This window comes from Peromyscus leucopus, chromosome 6, assembly GCF_004664715.2.
Source record: "Peromyscus leucopus breed LL Stock chromosome 6, UCI_PerLeu_2.1, whole genome shotgun sequence".
NCBI lineage: Eukaryota > Metazoa > Chordata > Mammalia > Rodentia > Cricetidae > Peromyscus > Peromyscus leucopus.
This window is the reverse complement of record NC_051068.1, coordinates 100,359,712-100,378,744: the sequence shown is the minus strand read 5'-3', so window position 1 is coordinate 100,378,744 and position 19,033 is coordinate 100,359,712. Positions and strand designations below refer to the sequence as shown.

General features: G+C 44.3%; 1 protein-coding gene across 1 annotated transcript in view; it reads left to right on the top strand.

Annotated features, from left to right (window-relative positions):
* Positions 1-19,033, top strand: part of Alpk1 (alpha kinase 1) — a 109,791-nt gene that overhangs the window by 44,896 nt on the left and 45,862 nt on the right. The window contains 2 exon segments of the mRNA XM_028856571.2: positions 1,977-2,208; positions 6,806-6,960. Of these exon segments, the coding sequence (XP_028712404.1) occupies positions 2,088-2,208; positions 6,806-6,960 (276 nt within the window). The 5' untranslated portion in view covers positions 1,977-2,087.

Sequence of the window (19,033 nt, the reverse complement as noted above, 5' to 3'; positions counted from 1 at the left end):
CTCAGAGTCACAATGTTTCTCAATGTCTCTCCCCTGTAGGCCTCTGAGAATCTCCTTTCTACTCTCTCTTCTGTGAGCTCTACAAGACGATGGCCTTCCATTTGGGACCGTATTTTAACACACTTTTCTTCCTCTGTGCACCGACTAGTTCTTCCCACTCTTGTTATGCAGCCTTTCTCCCCCCCCCCCAAAAAAAAAGGATTCTAGGAAAGTTAGTCCACTTCCAGCTTTAATTCGGAGCTTGAAGTGATGACCTGATTCACCTGCAGGGCCCGACCAGCAGTTTGTTTTTCCCTTCCTGAGCTGCCAGTACCTGTCTTAGTCTCCAAACCAAGCTCATCCTGTAGCCAGATACCTTCCTCTTCAGAGGAGCGCTGGGAACAGGATGTTACTGTTACTCTGGCCCACTCTAGTCCACTAACTATGTCTTGCTTGCTCCTTGCAGTACTCAGAGGGTTGAGCAAGTCCTCGTTTATTGGTAACCGAAGTCTGAGGATAAAATTCTAGCCCTTAAGTCCTGATCTCTTCATAGCTAGACACACGCATGGCCAGCTTATTGGACAGAACACTGTGACTTGTAGACACGAGTTAAAAGGGACTTTGGGCACAGTTTAGTGCAGCAGCCCAGTCTGTGCAGGAATCCTTTCTGAAACACACTAGTTGAAAGAGAGGGTAAATTTACACCGAGCCTGAGATAATTTCGTGACTAATTTCTCACTACTTCAATTATGCGAAAGCTCTTCAAATGTGACAAAATTCTAACTTGAGAACTCTGCTTGTGTTCACCAATAAATACATTATCATTTTGAGTGAAACAGGCCTATGACACCCTGAAGGCTTCATTTAAAGGCATGCTTTGAAATCAAGACCATGGGATAGAAGTGCACATTTAATACCAACCCAACAGTTCTCGGCTTTAACATTCTCGGTGACCTTGTCATTGTGTGGATGAGCTCTGAGGCGGAGGCACTGGTGCCATCCCCTTGTAACTGTTACCATCTTCCAGGTCAGACTCTTGCCCTGGCAATGCACTGCTACATCCCCCCCACCCCCCCACCCCCGTCCCCAGACACACACACCAAGTGTCTAAACCAGAGAAATGCCACTCCTTATTCTGTCAAGGGCAAAGAGGATAATGTCTTTTGTTTACAAGGTACTACCTCAACAAAAGGAAGACAGACCAAAATGTCTGTTAACCAGGAATTGCTTTTCGTTTATTGGCTGGGCATTTTCACCGTGCTAGTAAATTATTTTATTCTCAGACTTACCTTGAGTGCGGTAGCTCTTCGATCTCCATATTTGCATATGGAGTCTACTGCTTACATGTCGTCTGCCAGCGCCGGTCCATCCATCTGCATGATGGATCCATCCGAGTCAAAGCTCTGGGAAATTGGGTTTTCTGGAATACCATTTCTCTATTTTACTTGGCAATATGCCTGGCAGTGAAGAGCTTTAAACTTGGCATCTGTCATTGCCTATCTTGATCCAAATTGCATAGTGCTAAATACCATGAAGAATACTGCACAGGGGAAATCAGTAGTGGGCTGTGAAAGTGGTGAACTTCACATTATCATGTGCTTGAGCATGGCTATTATAACTGTCAGCCAGATGCTTCCTGTAGACTTCCAGAAAGGCGGAAAACTCAGTGCTACAGGGACCCAGAGGCACTGAGGGAAGCATGCAGAAAGTACATAAATCATGGGGCACATTCATTTTATTCGGCCCGTGTGAGTTCACCAACCTCACCATGGGTGACCAAGCTCTATACCCAGACTCTCTCCCTTCTGCACTCTATGCCTTCGAGGTGCCGCCCATCTAGATCAGACCCTGCAATCATTTCACACACTCCCCTAACAGCATCCTCGGGGCCGGTCATGTATTTTCATGTGTTTGCTCTATTATCCCTCCCTGCTTGAGACTCACAGATAATTGATGACGCTTGAGTTAATCATCCTTCTCTCTCTTTTGTTCACCAGGTACCTCAGCCTTCAAGGGGCTTGCTTTATTGAGAATCAATGGCTCTCCTAGGTCATTGATCACCGTAGACCCAGGGACACTCAATTCATCCTGGAGGGCGGGTAATCATCATGAATAGTCAAGATGCTGTGGCCTCGATCTTGCATGAATGTAAGCAAGTGCTGGATCATCTCTTGTTGGAAACGCCAGATGTGTCTACAGAGGACAAGAGTGAGGACCAGCGGTGTAGAGGTGAGGTTCTGATGGGAGACACCACCAGGGGTTGGGCCAGCAGGTTCCGAGGCTGCCCCCTTGCCCGAATGACACATTCTCCCCTCTGCCCTATTTTTCTTCTCCTGGCAGATGACCACCGAGAGATGAGTGGAGTTCCAGGATATGAATGGGACGGGCTGCAGGCTGAAGGGCAGGGAAGAAGCCCACTTTGTTGCGGAGAATTGCTGTCAGTTCTAATTTTAGGCTTCAGTAAACATGAGGCTACAAGAAACAGTTGAGTTCAGGAAGAACAAAGGGTCCAAGTTGGCTGGTGCACGCAAATTTCAATTATTAAAAAATTGAAGCAACTTCTGAATGGTGGCACACACTTTTTCTCAAACAAGGATTTTGTGCCTCATCAATTTCCATAGACTTCCATGGCTTCCGTAAATAGGTCACCTCACCAGCATGGACAGTCTCTGTTTTCTTTGTCACCAATAAACTCCTGATGCCATTTTAAAAATACATTCAGTGATTGAAGAAAGACTGTTTACATCATAATCATGGTTCCTGGTTTATGCTATTTATAGTTATAGATATTGTTTGAGAAGGTTCAGTCACAAAATCTAGAAAGCTGCAAAAGATTCATTTCTTCTTCTTTGGAGAGGCAACCTCTTTATTCTGGTCGTTTTTAATTGTTCAAAAAATTTACCCTTCATGTGTTTAAGTCTGTTCTTTGTCTGTGCTTTTAATAGTTTTCCTGTGTACTTTTAGTGTTTTGGTGTTTCATTTAAAAATAGGATGCCTGAATAAAATATATTCTGTGATGGGAAGGGCATGGGATGGGCTTTCCCTCAGTTATGGTCGACAGGCACATGCATGTCTCACAGGGCATCTCAGCTATGTAACCTGTCATTCTCCTGCCTTCTGGATGAAGCCCTGAACATGCAGTCAGTTCCTGAAACAAGCCTCAGTGTGTGCTTCCATTCTTTACTAGCTGGACTGACAAGGGTGTGACTGCCTGCTAGCTGCATGTGCTCATCACCCTGGGATCAGGGTTCCTCTCGTCAGTGCCTGGTTGTCAACCACAGGTTCTAGGTACCCGGACAATAAGTGATAGCTGGTTTTCTGGCTCCCTGGGGCTGTGTGTGGGGTGAGTTGTTTTTCTTCTTTTTCCTAGAGTTTGCCTACTTTTCCTCTTTCAATATCTAGTGTGTGTCCTCACTTAAGCTTCACATTCTCCCTGTTGAAGTCCAAGGCCTCAGTCAGATGCCATTTTCTTGCCAAGTGACCCAGAAGAGGAGAAATAATGAATTTAGTTTCAGATAAGGCAAAACAGGGCTGTAAAATCATTCAATTAGACATGGCCCTTCAGGTAAGCTTCTAGGACTAGGAATTCTCACATGCAGAGTGGTGTACTTGCACAACCCTCACTGGTCCTGTAGCCCTGCATCTGTGCAGAACCCTTGCTGCTCAGGAGGGCAGTAGGTGGCTGTGAGCAGCTTTGGTCTGCTGGTTGAGGCACTACAGATGTTGTTATTGCCTAGAATCATAGAGAAAGACCTTAGTACAGTGTAGCAGAAATTGTTAGAAGGTCTTATAATAAAAACAAACCCAGGGCCTGGTATTGGGGTGAATGCTGGAAGATCAGAGAAGCAGAACAAGCCACAGCTACCTCACCTCGACAGTTCCTCATCTGATCCTGTTTCCTCAGACTAGAAGCCTCTGAGTCCTCATCCAAATGAATCTCAGCTGAACTGTGCTGCTCAAAAGCCTAAAAGCTTAACCAGCTCTAGTTCCTGGTTTTCACACCTTATATACATTTCTGCTTTCTGCCATCACTTTCTGGGATTAAAGGTGTGAGTCACCATGCCTGGCTGTTTCCAGTGTGGCTTTGAACTCACAGAGATCCGGATGGATCTCTGCCTCCCAAGTGATAGGATTAAAGGTGTGTGTGCCACCATTTTCTGGCCTCTGTATCTAGTAGCTGTTCTGTCCTCTGACCCCAGATAAGTTTATTAGGGTGTACAATATATTGAGGGACACAATATATCACCACAGTGCAGAGTCACTTACGGGCACAGCGGCTGGTAAACTTGGGCACGTTGACACGGCACAGTCACTTATCTTTACCTTCAACTCCGTCTCTCTCCTCCTTGTCTCTGCTAGCCTGGGGAAATGGAGCAAGAACTGTAATGCAAACTGAAATGTAGCATAGCTTTCAAACCTGTCTTTTAGGGGTATCTTATATTTCAGTGCGCTCTGTCAGCCTGTTCGTGGTGGCGTCTATTTGCAATTTGGCTTGGAGAAGGGTTGTGGAGGAGACAAAAAATGGTTCATAAAGAATAAGCTTTCTCTAGGCTGGGCATGGTGGTTTGTGCCTATCATCCCAGCACAGGAGGATCAAGAGTTTGAGACCAGCCTAGGCTTAACAGCCGTACCCTGTTTCAATAATAGTAATAGAAGGAGGCAGAGGAAGAAACATTCTCCAATACTGTGCAGGGAGTACTCAATCCACAGCACGATGCAAGTCCATGAACCCAGAAACGGAATTTCCATCGTCAAGTGACTGTTGTTCACTCTTTGTGTCTAGATTATTTACAGTCAAATTAAGACACTGAGAATGGAAAGGGACATTATCTGTAAGTCTATTGCACCACGGACCATCCCCTCCAACAGTCATCTGACTCATCGCCATCTGGAAGTATGCTTGAAGAAATTTACTCTGCACATATGTTGCATTTTTAGGAACGGAAATTCCTTGGCTAGCAGTTACACAGACATATTTTGCAGCTAAATGGGATCACATAGTTCTAGGACTCTGCTTCCATGGGGATGCTACTGCAGAGTAAGGGTCCAGGGGGCACTGAACTGGGAGTCATAATTTTAATGGGATACGATAGAGTCATCTCTGGTCCTCAACACTAGCCACTCATTGGTGTGGTCCTCTCAATGCCAAGCAGTCTTTCACCACCTAGAAACATCCTTACCTTTGCTCCACTGGCGGCAGTTCACATAAAGATGTCCAGGACCAAGATAGATTTTCTTCCTTCTTATTCTACTTGTCCATCACATTCTGTTTTCTCTATTTAGTATGTCCCAGTTAGATATAATGCTATCTTGGTGTTTAACCATGACAGTATGCTACCATAGTGATGTGATTACAGAAGGGATGGGATGTGAAACATGAGAGCTGTGTCAAGGATGCTTTCAGCCCAGGAAGACAGGGAGATGTGGTCACAGAACAGTGGGTTGCAGGCTGAAGAGAACATGCATCCTGAACAGTGGGTTCAGAAATACATGGAAGAGGCATTTCAGTTTCACTGAGAGGTCATGATAGACTAACAGGAAGTGTCGATGTTTGTTTTGAATACCAAAGGCAATAGGTCTGAGTTTGGTCATCAGGCTTTGGGAGTAGGATAGTTACAAACAAAACAGAACAGAATGTGTAAAACCGAAGAACTAAAAAATGTTATGAAAAGTGTTGTCCTGGTCTCTTTTGTTAGGAAAGTGGGAAGGGGGTCAATATTGTAAAAGATTGTGAGGATTGGCTGAAAATACCAAAAAGGAAAAGATGGGTTTAAGATCTATGGGATTAGATAGTTAGCTTGATTCAGGGAGGGAAAGAAAGCAAGCATCTTGGATGACTGGGCTTCTGATTTGGATGTCACAGTGTGATGGTCCCACTCATCAAAAGAAAATATAGCGAGAAATGGAATTAGAAAACATCTGGTGAACTAAGTTTGGGATATGTTCAATATGAGACCCAAGACAAACAGAGGTCTATAAACAACCTTGTTCATCACACATGCTCAAAACTGAGTCTGTTTCCATTATGAGGAAAGTTGTATGGAGTGTGTACCATCTGTTGCATTCAGAGTGAAACAGACGATGGGCCTCATCAGTGTAGAACTTCTTGCTGTGGAATTTTGAGTGTCAAGTAGGACAGTCAACCCTACTCAACTCTGGTGTGGTTTGGATGTCAAAACTAGGGGAAACACTTGCAGTTTCCAGAGCTTTTTTTTGTGTTTCTGAAGTTTAGACAAGAGACTGTCAACCTGAATTATTAGGATTGGTACCCACTGAGAGACTTAACACGGTTACAAATATGAAATGGGTCCACTTCACAATTAGTTGGTATGATCAGAAATCCCATTTGTGGGTTTGTACTTTGTGTCTGTATTTAATTAAGCATTGTCAATGATTAAAGGGTAAGACGGACCGAGGTCCTAGAGAAGCAAAAAGAGGCTGAGCAAATTGATTCCCTTCTCAGGTACCAGGAGCTCAAGATACCATTCCACTCTGGCCCTGTTCTCACTTTACAGGGAAAAGAATATTTCCTTCGCGCCTTTCTCTGATTCTTCAAGCAGAGACAGTCACTCAAGTGCTTTACTTCCTGTTAAAAACCTTTCTTAATGCCTGACTACCCCAATTTACCTGTAGGGCACAGCAGACTCAGGCCACCCATGACAGATAGCTTCTCGCTATTATTCTTCAAGGCAGCCCCAACAGCTTGGGCCAGCCGGCAACAGATAGGAAGAGTGGTCTGGCCACTGGGGTGCTTCACCATAACACGGGGAGCTCAGCGGCCCTTTCTTTGACTGCAATTTCCTTACCTGAACTCTGACCTTTCCAGCTTCCCTCCCCAGCGAGTTAAGGACCCTGATCCAAGAGGCAAAGGAAATGAAGTGGCCCTTCGTGCCTGAAAAGTGGCAGTACAAACAAGCGGTGAGCCCAGAGGACAAAACAAACCTGCAGGATGTGATCGGCGCCAGGCTGCAGCAGTTACTGGTAGGACAAGTCACACACCACCGGTCCCCTTGACACCCCCAAATGAGGCATTTAGACTCTAAGTGGTCTACCAGATTAAATTTCTCTGAAGTACAAGGCAGTTCCTACGCGTATGGTCAGCTCTGCCAGATTGACTAATGTGGGGGAAATAGCTATTTAAAAAGCGTCATTTTCCTGTAACCTCCTGTGTTGGGAAGACAAACCTAAAGTGAGTGAAGAAGGCTGGGTGGAGGGCACAGTCTGAAGTCTGCTGTCTTGGAAAAGTCCCATCTTTTTGGTGGACCTGAGTTGTTTTGGTTCTACTGTGCCTTAAAACATTTTTATTTAGAAATGATGCTTTCTAGAAGTCGGATAATTAAAAAACACTCTCCCCACCATCTCGTGTGGATGGCTAAGCTACTGATCCATGTCAAGCCGTTTCTGCCCACCCTGGCAGTCCTGTTCATTCTCTTGGCTCCTCATGACTAAGGTCGTTTCAGAAGCGTCAAGTCAAGGTCATGGACTTACCTAGTCTTCAACTCCTGTTTTTCAATGTGTTGTAATGTAAGGCTTTAAAATAGTCCTTAATGACCCTCTAGATTTCACCAGCGTCTGTTCTAATCGCTCTGTAATCTCCAATTTCATTAACTTTGGTTTTCATTACTTTTTTCTTAGTTTGGCTAAACATTTGTCTACCTCATTATCTTTTCAAAGAACTGTTTCTTTCATTAGTTTTTGTATTATTCTTTTAATTTCCATTTTGTTGGTTTATACCCTGATGGTTATTATTTCTTCCTATTTGTATGAAGTTTAACTTGTTTTCAGACAATTTGAATACACCATTGGGTTATTTGAAATCTCTTCGCTTTTTTAATATGGGTATTCATATCTCTATCATACCTAAATTTATATCTAAACTTATCTCTTAGAACTGCTCTTGCTGTGCCCAAAGGATTCCAGTAATCTTTAGTTTTGATGGTTTTCATTGGTTTCTATTACTTTTTGAATTTATTCCCTGATTGACTCAATTACTCACTGAGTTTATATATATATATATAAACACATGTTTTTATAGACTCTGTAGTTGTTCTTGCTATCTACATCAAGTTTTGGTCAATTATGACCTGATGGGACACAAGAAATGATTTATGCCTGTTAAAACTTATGTGTATACTTTGGATACAAATATCAGTGCTTTCCTTTACAAATGAAAGTTATATCAGCACCCCCCCACCCCATCCCCCACCCCCCACCCCCCACCCCCCACCCCTGCCACACACACACACACACAAAAGAAACCAACTAAATCAGAAGTTCTCAACCCATGGGTCTCAACCTCTTTGGGGTTTGCATATCAGATATTTGCACTGCGATTCATAACAGTAGCAAAATTAGTTATGAAGTGGCAATGAAATAATTTTATGGTTGGGGGTCACCACAACATGAGGAGCCGTAGTAAAGGTCCACAGCATTAGGAAGGTTGAGAACCACTGAGCTAAACTGATACCACCATCCCATAAGAAGGAACATCAAGAAGAGTGTAGGGGTTATTCAAAATAAAGATGGCATGAAGTTCAGGGGATCTAGGAGGAGTGATGGAGAGGAATGGGGAGGTGAACATGATCAAAATGGAATATATGAATTAGTTTTCAAAGAACTAATAGAAAGCTTTGTATTTTTAAGAACACTATATGAAGCCAGATAACGTTGAAGACCCAGGCTTGAGTTCTAGGGGAGTTAAAAGGAGTACTATTTTCCTTTGTGGCAGCATTACTTTTTAAAAAATATTTATTTATTTTTCTTTCATGTGTATGTATGGTTTGCTTGTATGTATATGGATGTATGTGTACCACATGCATTCCTGGTGCCTGAGGAGGCCAGAAGAGGGTGTCGGATCCTCTGGAACTAGAGTTTAAGGTCATTGTGAGATACCATATGGGTATCAGGAACAGCACCTAGGTCCTTGTAAGAGTGGTATGTGCTCTTAACTACTAAGCCATCTCTCCAGCCTCATGGTAACATTGCTTTTACTTTGAATTTCTCGGGTGACCGTCAAGGAAATTTAGTAACTTAAATGTATTTTTCCTCACGTAAAATATATTTGTATGGATATCAGGCATCAAAATCCTAGAATTTTTGCATTGTTTACATGGTTTTATGTTTAGGAATTATTCCCAACGAATACATAGACACGGTTTTTCCCTTGTTGTAGGAAAAACTCTCAGAAAGAGCATCTTCAGGAGTTCCTAGACAGGGTAAAATAGGTTAAGCAGAGTGGAGATTATTGGCAGAGGAAAGTAAATCCTTGCGAAGAGTGAAGTGTTGACCTAGAGATTTTAGTTTGTTTGGTTTGAGCTGGGTTGTGTCTTTGAGACAAGGCCTCAGTAGGTATCCTAGGCTGGCCTTGAACTCCAGATACTTCCTCCAAATTTTCCCACAGTGGAGATTATAGGTGTGTGCTAGCAAACCTATCTTAAGTGGGAATTTTAATAGCTATGGTTGGTATCAACGTAAAAGTAGAGTGAAATAATAACTATAATTTGTATAGTGTGGAATTTACATCTGCATCAGATGTTACTTGTCAAAACAGCCCTGTAGTGATTACCATCCTCTTACACAGGGGACCAGAGAATAGCCTCCTCCTGTTTTCCTTCAGTTTTCCAGGGAGTCTAAGGAGAAGAACCTGAACGCCGAAGCAGATACTCAGACTGCTAACTGTGAAGCCAGTGACCACGAGCTGTCCACAGAACTCTGGGCAGCAATGGAAGCATCTGCATGTGTGCTCTCCAGTGTGACAGCCACTAGCCACATGGGGCTCCTGATACCCAAAATGGCCAGTGTGGCTAAAGAACTGTATTTGTAGTTTTGTAGACTTTTTATATCTTTCTCTATGTACAGGATGTCAGCAGACATTATCTTTGCCTGTTGATTTGAAATGTCTTTAATATATGAGCACCCAAGAACATCTTAGGGAAGTACCAGAAATGGCAGGGGTTGGCAATGTCATTCTGCTGGTTAGTACCATCCCTGCAAGGCATATGACAGTATTAGAATCATGCTGCTAATACCTACAGCAGTGGCTCTTACAGTGAGACCCTACACACACACACACACACACACACACACACACACACACACACACACCACGTGACAGTGTTAGTATTGTGTAGGGACTTAGGGATTCAAATTCTTGACCCCCCAATCAATAATCTTTACCGGATCAGGGGGCAGGATGCAGTTCCCCTCCCCGCATCCAAAGCTGGTAACAGCATCACCATCCTAGTGTTCAAGACAGAAGCTGCTGGAATTAAAGTTGCAGCCTCTGGATTTGGATTTGCAACGTGAATTGGGAGGGAAACTGTTCGGGGTTGTCCAAACCATTTGAAGAACACACTTACCTTTCCTCCTTCAGTACTCTATAATCCATGTAACTCTGTAAGTCATGTGGATTCCCAACTGTGGAGACAGAGGCACTGAGAATCGAAAGACTTTGTGCCCCTCACGAGGCCACTCAGTGGCAGCCCTAAGAATCAGCCCACTAGGCTTCCTTCAGTCCCCGATGTGTTTAATCTGGGAGCTTTCTAACTCCGAGCATCCTTTTTCTTCAGCTTACCCGGCAAGCTGTAAATTCAGCAGCCGCACCTCGTCAGACTTTTAGGATGCTTTTCTCTTGTGCCAGACCCCAAGGGCACAATTGCTAAACCTCTCTGCGTATGTATAGAGAGAACTGTAGCTCTCCATGGGCCAGGCTCTCTGGAACTCTCCATGCTTTTGAGATTGTAGCTTGTGAAGAGTGGACCCAGAAAATCCTGTGACTTATTTTGGTCAAGTATGCTACCCATTGCAGTGTCGCAGTCCAAGGAGCTGAATTTTAATATTAAGTATTTCATATTTTAATAATAGATGAACTGTCTGATTCTGCGGGCAGGAAAGGTAGTTAAACGTCTATATCTGTCTTTTTCAGTTATTTCTTCTGACGTTTCTTACACAGTCTTAACATGAATTCTTCCCATAGAAATCTTCCCCTTCAGTTGTCAAAAGCAGCATTTTTCTCATCATGGATGTAACACTTCGTCTTTACTAATCCCACAACCAAGAGAGCAAAGCAAAATCTAAAGTGCTGGAGAAAAGGGGGAACTCCAGACTGCTCTTCCCCCATTTCTGAGCTGCTGAAACCAAGGCTCCTTTAGCCTGATGCCCCCTCCATCCCCACTTCAAGGAGAATATCTTGTATGTGCTCTGCTCTCTGGACACTGCCCCCTTCCCTCCCTCCCCTTCCCTTCTCCCCCGCTCTCCAATCCTTTCCCCTTTGGTGTGTGGCCACCGACAGAAATTTACGACAGGGGCTAGCCTCCTTTACAGTCCACACAAAGCTTGCTGACTGGAGAGACTTTGTCAGCGCTCTCGCAGAAAAAACACCTGCAGGACACTCTCTGAGAAACCTGGCGAGATGGGAGATTAATGTGGCTGTAATAGCCGGGCAGGGGTTTGGGTATTATGCCCTCTCCCCAGGTAGATGGGTCTTTTCTGAAATGATACCAATTATTTATAGCTGAAACATCTGTTGATAACTGCAGCTGCCCTTGTAAAACAAAGCCTATCATGGGGTCACAGGCTACAGGGACCTAAAACCCTACCTCATGCTAGCTTTGGTCTATTCAGTATCACCCCAAGTCCATGGGTTACCGTCATCTTTAATGTCTCATCATGCCATGGAAAACACTTTGTAAACACCGCACCCCGCCCCTGCCCTGGAAGCTTTGAAGCATTATTTCATCTTCATCGGTAATTTATATTCCAGCGCCATTGTGCTGTGGGAAAGAGAGGGGGGGAGAACCTTTTTGTTTTCCATTTAATTGTAGATCGCCTGACACTTTGACCTGTATTATTAGTATCAGTCAGAAAAAGGATTTTCTCTCCCTCTTATTTAAAAATGAAATTTCAAGGGAAAGTAAGCGCTCCTTCAGCCTTTTCACTCAAAACAATGTTTACACTCTAAGAGGAGAAGATGAAAAGCAAGAGCAGCCCTTTTTCAAGTGCCGGAGAAGGGCGCTGCCGCTTCTGAAAGGGAACAGTACAGCCCTTATAGATATCATTCAGTGAAACCTTTGATGGAGTTTTCAAAACCCAGTGAAGGCATTTGGCGCCGCCGGCTTCTGTGGAGCTCCGCTCTGGGTTGGTGGCGGCGGCTGGCACTGCCGGGGAAAGTCTGTCCCTGCCCCTGCAGCATGGGAGGAAGATGGGTCCGAGTCGCTATGCGGATGCCTCTTTGGGAAATGTTTCCGGGAACTTTCATTTTTCTAAAAGGAATGGTCACCACTTAAAGAGAAATCTGGAAATCAAGCTTTTAAAAAAGGAGAAAGGGGGAGGGCTGGATTTTGCATGTCTCTGGCCGTTGGGAACAGAATTGTTTGTTAGACCCTGAATTGGAAGTTGAAGTCTAGTTGGTGGTACTGCACTAGGTAATCCCACTTGTCTCAGAAAGGGGGGGATCCTGTCCTTAGTCACTCTAGCCTCTAGCGTCCCCCCACCATGCAGGAGACAGTGGTGATGTGTCATGGTGTGACACAAAACCACAGTGTGAGGAGATAAAGCAGGCTCAGGGTGGATCCCCCCCCCCCTTGGCTCCGATATGAGTAGTCTGCAGCTATTATGCCACAGAAAAATTTTTGGAAAGATTTATGCTGCATAGGAGTAATTCGGAAAGGCCCTCCTCCCCCATAAATGTTTCAATGTTTCTTAATGTTATTTTGAATGAAAACTATCTTAGTGGTTGAATATTGGTACATTTAGCATCTAGAGTGCTTTTCTAAGATGTCTCTTCAGATAGCCTTAGTGCCTTTAACTTGTTGTTTGCATTTTTTAAATATTTGAGATACTAAAGAAACAAGAGTTAAAACATAAACATGGATAAACCTGAGTTGGTCATTGTAAGTCCATAGGGAAATGCTTTGAAAATTTCTAGTGTGGGTTGGGCAAGACCGCACAGGGTCAAGGTACTTTTTGTAACACCTCAGTCTGGAGTTCTTTTCCTAGAACCTAGCAAAAGGAGAGAACCAATTCCAGAAAGTTGTCCTCTTATCTCCACGTGCCCAATGTGGCAGGCACATGCTGAAAGCCCGATACACACACACACACACACACACACACACACACACACACACACACACGTAAAAACATGTCTGTTGTAACCAACTTGAGACCAAAGAGTATGGAGGCGGGTATTTAGAAATGAGGTAGGTAAAAGAAACCAAAATATAAATTGATTAGAAAATGAAATGTCAGGTTCAAGAAAGACAGTTGTGTGGCATAGGCAACAACTTAAGGGGTTAGATACTTTCTGTGAAAACAAGAGAACTTCACCCCATAAGTATACTGGTGTTTAAAAGATGATCTTAAAACTAACCCAGCTCATTTGTTCCTGCCCCTGGCTTTCCTATTAATGGACACCATTTAGATTATTGTTCTTCCAGTAATGATTTTCTCAAACAAACTTTCCAACTTCAGCTATGTGGTTTGGAGCTCTAATAAGGGAAGCCTTCTTCATCTGTACAGGGAGTAAAACAAGTGACCATAAACTGTAAATTCACCCACCTACTCAACCAAACCTCAGCATGTCACCATGTGCTGAACACTTGGTATCGAACATCGGTGGAAAGATGAAGGATGGATGCTGGAAAGGTGACCAAGCAGTTAAGAGCACTGGCTGCTCTTCCAGAGGACCTGGGTTCAATTCCCAGTGCCCACACACCAGCTCACAGCTGTCTGTAACTGCAGCTCCAGGTCTCACACAAATGACATGCAGGCAAAACACCAATGTACATAAAATACATATAAATAAAAATAAATTATTTATTGAAAAAAGTAAGGTGAAGAATGGATAAAGCCAAGTAGTTTTTCTCTAAGAATGAACTGAAGCCGGGTGATGGTGGAGCATGCCTTTAATCCCAGCATGGAGGAGGCAGAGGCAGGCAGATCTTCATGAGTTCGAGGCCAGCCTGGGCTATAGAGTGAGTTCCAGGAAAGGCTCCAAAGCCACACAGAGAAACCCTGTCTCGAAAAACCAAAAAAGGAAAAAAGAATGAACTGAGAAGGTGGCCCTTGCCCAAGGTTATGACTTGCCCTCACTATATGAATATCTCTGCTCTTTCCAAACAAGGTTTACTGCAGACCTAGATTGGCCTTGTAGGTGTTGAGATACCAGGGACTGAAAGTAGCTATTACCCAGAAACCACTGTCCCACATACCCTCAATGACTCAGGACCTCCTGGTCATCTCCATGATCTGAAAACTAGAGGGTGGTCTCAGAAAGAACCTGCTCAGCCAGATGATGTGTCCAAGATTCCAACAACTGGTAACTATTTTGGTTAGGTCTGATAGGAAGGGCACACATCTCAGAAGTGGAGGGTTAGATGTGAGGTTCATATAGACTGGGCACTTACCTAGGATGCAGAAAGCCCTGGGTCTAACCCTCAGAACCTCAAAAAAAATGTACAGAAGTATGGACAATAGTCAGGGTTCTCTAGAGTAACCGAACCTTTATAACAGATACACATATATATGGAATTTATTACTAGAATGGCTTACAGCCTGTGGTCCAGCTGATCTAACAATGGCTGCCTATGAACATAATGTCCAAGAATCCAGTAGTTGTTCATCCCATGAGGCTGGATGTTTCAACTGGTCTTCATCATATATTGGAATCTGGAAGAAATAGATTCTAATGTCATTAAAGGAATGGACTTGCTAGTGAGGTGAAAGCAAGCAGGCAAAGAACAAAAGCTGCCTTCTTCCGTGGCCTTATACAGGCTTACAGCAGAAGGCATGGCCCAGATTAGAGGTAGGGTTTTTTTTCCCCCCACCTTGAAAGGTCTAGATATGTCTTCCCAGCTCAAAGATCCAGATTAAAGGTGTGTCATCCCACCTTGAAGTAGATAGTCCCACTTCAAATGACGCAAAAGCCTCTCACGGGTGTGCCCCTCTATTTGGGGGGTTTAGTTAATTCCAGATGCAGTCAAGTTGACAACCAAGAATAGCCATCACAATAGCATGTGCGAGCCGGGGACATGTGGGTGGTGAGCACTGCTGATAGGTTTGCAGCCTCAGCCGTGAAGGGATTGGCATGATTTCCTGAGGGAAGGGCGTTGGACACAGAGCTGTGTGCTCTTCCTCAGCGTCTTCTCGTGGACGTCTTATAGACATCTCAGGCCTGCTCTGCTCACCTCCCAGACACAATCCTCTTCTCGGCTCCACTGAATGGCACCTCCGGCCGTTCAGTAACACACGGGGACTTCCGTCAGTCTTGTCGTTTATTTCCCTCTCTCGCCTGCCAGTAGCTTTGGCTTATAAATATCTCGTTAGTCCACTCCCACCACTGTCTTTATCTGTCTCGGGCTGCTTTCTGCTCTTGTAACACAATGGACTCCCTGGGGCTGGATAACTCATAAAGAGCAGGGGTTGGTGTGGCTCATCGTTCTGGAGGCTGGGACATCCAAGAGCGTAGACTCCAGAGAGGGCCACCATGCTCTGTCACCTCTTGGCAGAAGTGAAAGGGCAAGAGAAGTTGAGAGTGAGGAAGGACCACACTGGCTTTCATAGTAAATCCACTCTCATAACTAACTCATTCCCACAGTGTTAACCCAGTCCTCACGGTCCGATCAGGTCCCACTAGCCCATGTCCCACACTGTTGCACTAAGGTTGTTTCCCACAACAAAATGAAAGGGAAACGTTCAGACTCTAGCACCACCCTGCCCCACGCTGCAGTTATATCTTGACGGGCCTCTGCCACTGCTTCCTGGGTTGCCCCTTGTGTCTTCTGGCTCCACATCTTTTCCTATGAAGAGAGCAGTATGCGGGCTAAAACCCTGGTCAACCTCCGTATGTCAAGCGAATCCTCAGCTCTACGGCAAGGCCTGCAGTCCCACTAGATGAAGGCCTCACCTCTGCTGTGGGTGCCTACAGGCTTCCCTTCAGTCCTCACTCTTACACTGATTATTGCATGCACAGGGCTGCTCTCCATTCCTGCAACTCTCTCTCCTTTTGATGAGTTTCTACGCATGCCTTGTATGTCAGCTTGAGTTTCTATTCTTCAGGGGACCTGTCTCTCACTTGCAAGACTGAATTAACACTCCCCAGTCACATACTCTATGCATGTGCCACTACGTGTTTACATTTGTTGGAGGAACTTCTTTTATTGTTCTCTCTCTGTCTCCTATTGACCATCAGCTCCATGACAACAGGAGCCCTGGCTGCCATGCCTTTCTTTTCCTGACATTTATATCTCTGACATGTTCACATAAACACCCTTGATTCCCTTCTTCCTTCGTGTGTATACTATGGGTCAAACTCTAGTCTTCAGACTTGGTAGCAAGTGCCTTTAACCACTGGACATCTCACTAGTCTTTGGCTATAAACGTTTGAATGAAGGCGTGCATACATGAATGAATGAAATACGGCATTTACTCATAAATCATGGTGTTTGCCCTGTGTGTATGGTAGCATACAATTGCAGGCCCCACACAACTGGCTGAGAAGTCGACAAGAGTATAATGGCTACATCTCTTTTCAGAAATGGGAGGAGCTTGTGTAAATGCTCTGTAGGCTTCATGACAGGGATTAAACAGCTGTTTTTTTAATTAAGAAGGTAGTCTTAGTCACTGTGTGTATTATAAATTGAAATGGAGGGAGTTTGTGTTTATGCTTGGGAGCTGGGCAAGGTGCGGGGCACACTTGGAATGACATACGTGGGACTGAGGAGGCCTGAGGGTTTGAGGCCAGTCCGAACTACCTGGTAACTCAATGCCAGACTAAGGGGTATGGGCATACTCTGTCTCAACAGACTTCTAAGAACTAAGAATGCAGCTTAGTAATATAGCATTTGCCTAGTATGTGCAAGACAATGGGTTCAATCCCAGAACAAAAAAAAAGGAGGAAGAGGAAGAAACAGAGAGGCGAACGGAGTGCCACAACACACCATACAAAGCAGATCTGTGAACCATTAGACTGGACAGCAATTAGGAGTTACCAGGGCTTTTGGTGGTGGTGGAATTTTAGTTTTTTGTTATTCCTGAAATAGGATCTTTCTGTGTAACCTTAGCTGGTCTTGAACCCATTAATAGAAATTTTCTTTCCTTTAATGAAGAAAATAGGACCACTTCTTCTGCCTGCATCCCGGGAAAGAGCCAGACACATACGGAGAAGTCTAGGGTCTAGGTGTGTAATGCAGGCTATAGCCAATATGAGGTATGTACAACAATCAAACAGCTGTGCTGCTGGAGGCTATGAAGCAAAGAAAGTTGTGAGCTACTGAAGTGCGGCGGGCTGTATGGATGGCCACAAGTCAATGAAGACTTGGAGGTCACCTTCGAAGACCTCCACATCCTTCAGCCTCCCCTGCTGATTTTCCTCACACTGTCTCTTGATCAGGTTTTCTTTCCTCCCATCCTACCGTGGCTACAATGGTTTAGCTACATCGTCTCTTCCCTATGTTATATCCAGCGTTTCTCATGAATTGTATCCATGTTTCCTAGATCAGTAAAAACAGAAAGGTTATGCTGCAGGAGAAATAAAAACTTCGGAAGCTTAGGGGATACTACACTACAAACCTACTCCTTCCTCTTACTCCATGTCCATATGGGATCAGTGGGAGGCCATGCTTTAAGCTTCTCTCCCTAGGGACCCATATCTATGTCACCATCATCCTAGAATATCACTGGCTGCCATGGGGGGGGGGCAGAAATTAGGAATTCCATACTGCATCTTAAATACTTCTATACTGATACGATCATTGGCCAAGGGAAAGTGCATGAAGATGTATTTCTTCCAAAGAAGCATAATCCTACCGTGTGTAGAAGGAAATCTTGTAGGGGTCAAGAGATGGCCCAGAGAGTAAAGTCAATTTCTGCTAAGCCCTAGGGTCTCAGTTCTATCTCTGGGATGGACATGGTGGTGGAGGAAAGAGAACATATTCCCAAAATTTGTCCTCTGCCCTCTACACATACAGTGTGTGTGTGTGTGTGTGTGTGTGTGTGTGTGTGTGTGTGTGTGTGTGTGTGTGTGTGTGTGTGTGTAATGGGAATTTTTTTTAAAGACAAATCTGAAGATGGAATGGCAAACAGAACATCGGGGCTGCCAGCTTTCCTTATAGCCACAGCATCGTTCTCATAGTTTTTCAACATGAATTTAGAATGTGAGCAGAATTCTAACTAATCCTTTAAAAGCATCTCCCGCCCAACTATGCAGATCTCACAACAGTATCTAATACTAATCCTGAATGAGAAAGATCTTCTAAAGACATGCAAATGGCCATTTCATTTACATGGTGGAGTTTTCAGTTACTTAGATTTCTTTGATTCCCCCTCAGCAGGCATCTCTTACTGTAGTAAAAGATGGAAAGAGAAGAGAAAAGAAAGGGGGTGTGGACTTATTAATCAGATATCTTTAAAGCTAGATAGGTCCAAATGTACATAAACACACTTTCCCCCACTTAATTAACAGTTAAATGAAACACTGAGCTATGAACTGTCCTAGCGATGCAGACACCAAGGTCTTAAGTGACTCAGGCAGTGCATCTGTCACCAAATACAAGGATTTTTAGCATAGCATTTTGATTTCTGCATTTTCTTTTTCTTCATAGTAGGTACCTTGCTACAGGTAAAGGATCATTATTCGCCTGTGTGCCTTCAGAGATCGTTTGTGCGACCACGTGTACTCACACCTACTGTGAACGAACGTAGGTGTTGGATACTTTATCCATCATTTCCTCTTCAAGAAGGAAGTTGGAGACCCTCTATTTCAAGCCCCTTGTGGGATAGCTGAGGAAAATGAAACCTGGAAAGATTAAGTTCTCATTGTCCTGAAGCCTACTGCTAAAAGTGACAGGCCAGCAGCCACATCAGGTTTCCTGCTCGAGCCTGGCATTTCTCTGCCTACACAGACAGAGCTGTTGTTGGCCTGGGGCATACTTCCTCTTATTATTTATTTGGTTGGTTGGTTGGTTGGTTTTTTGAGACAGGATTTCTCTGTGTAGCAGCCCTAGCTGTCCTGCAACTAGGTCTGTAGACCAGGCTGGCCTTGAACTCACAGAGATCTGCC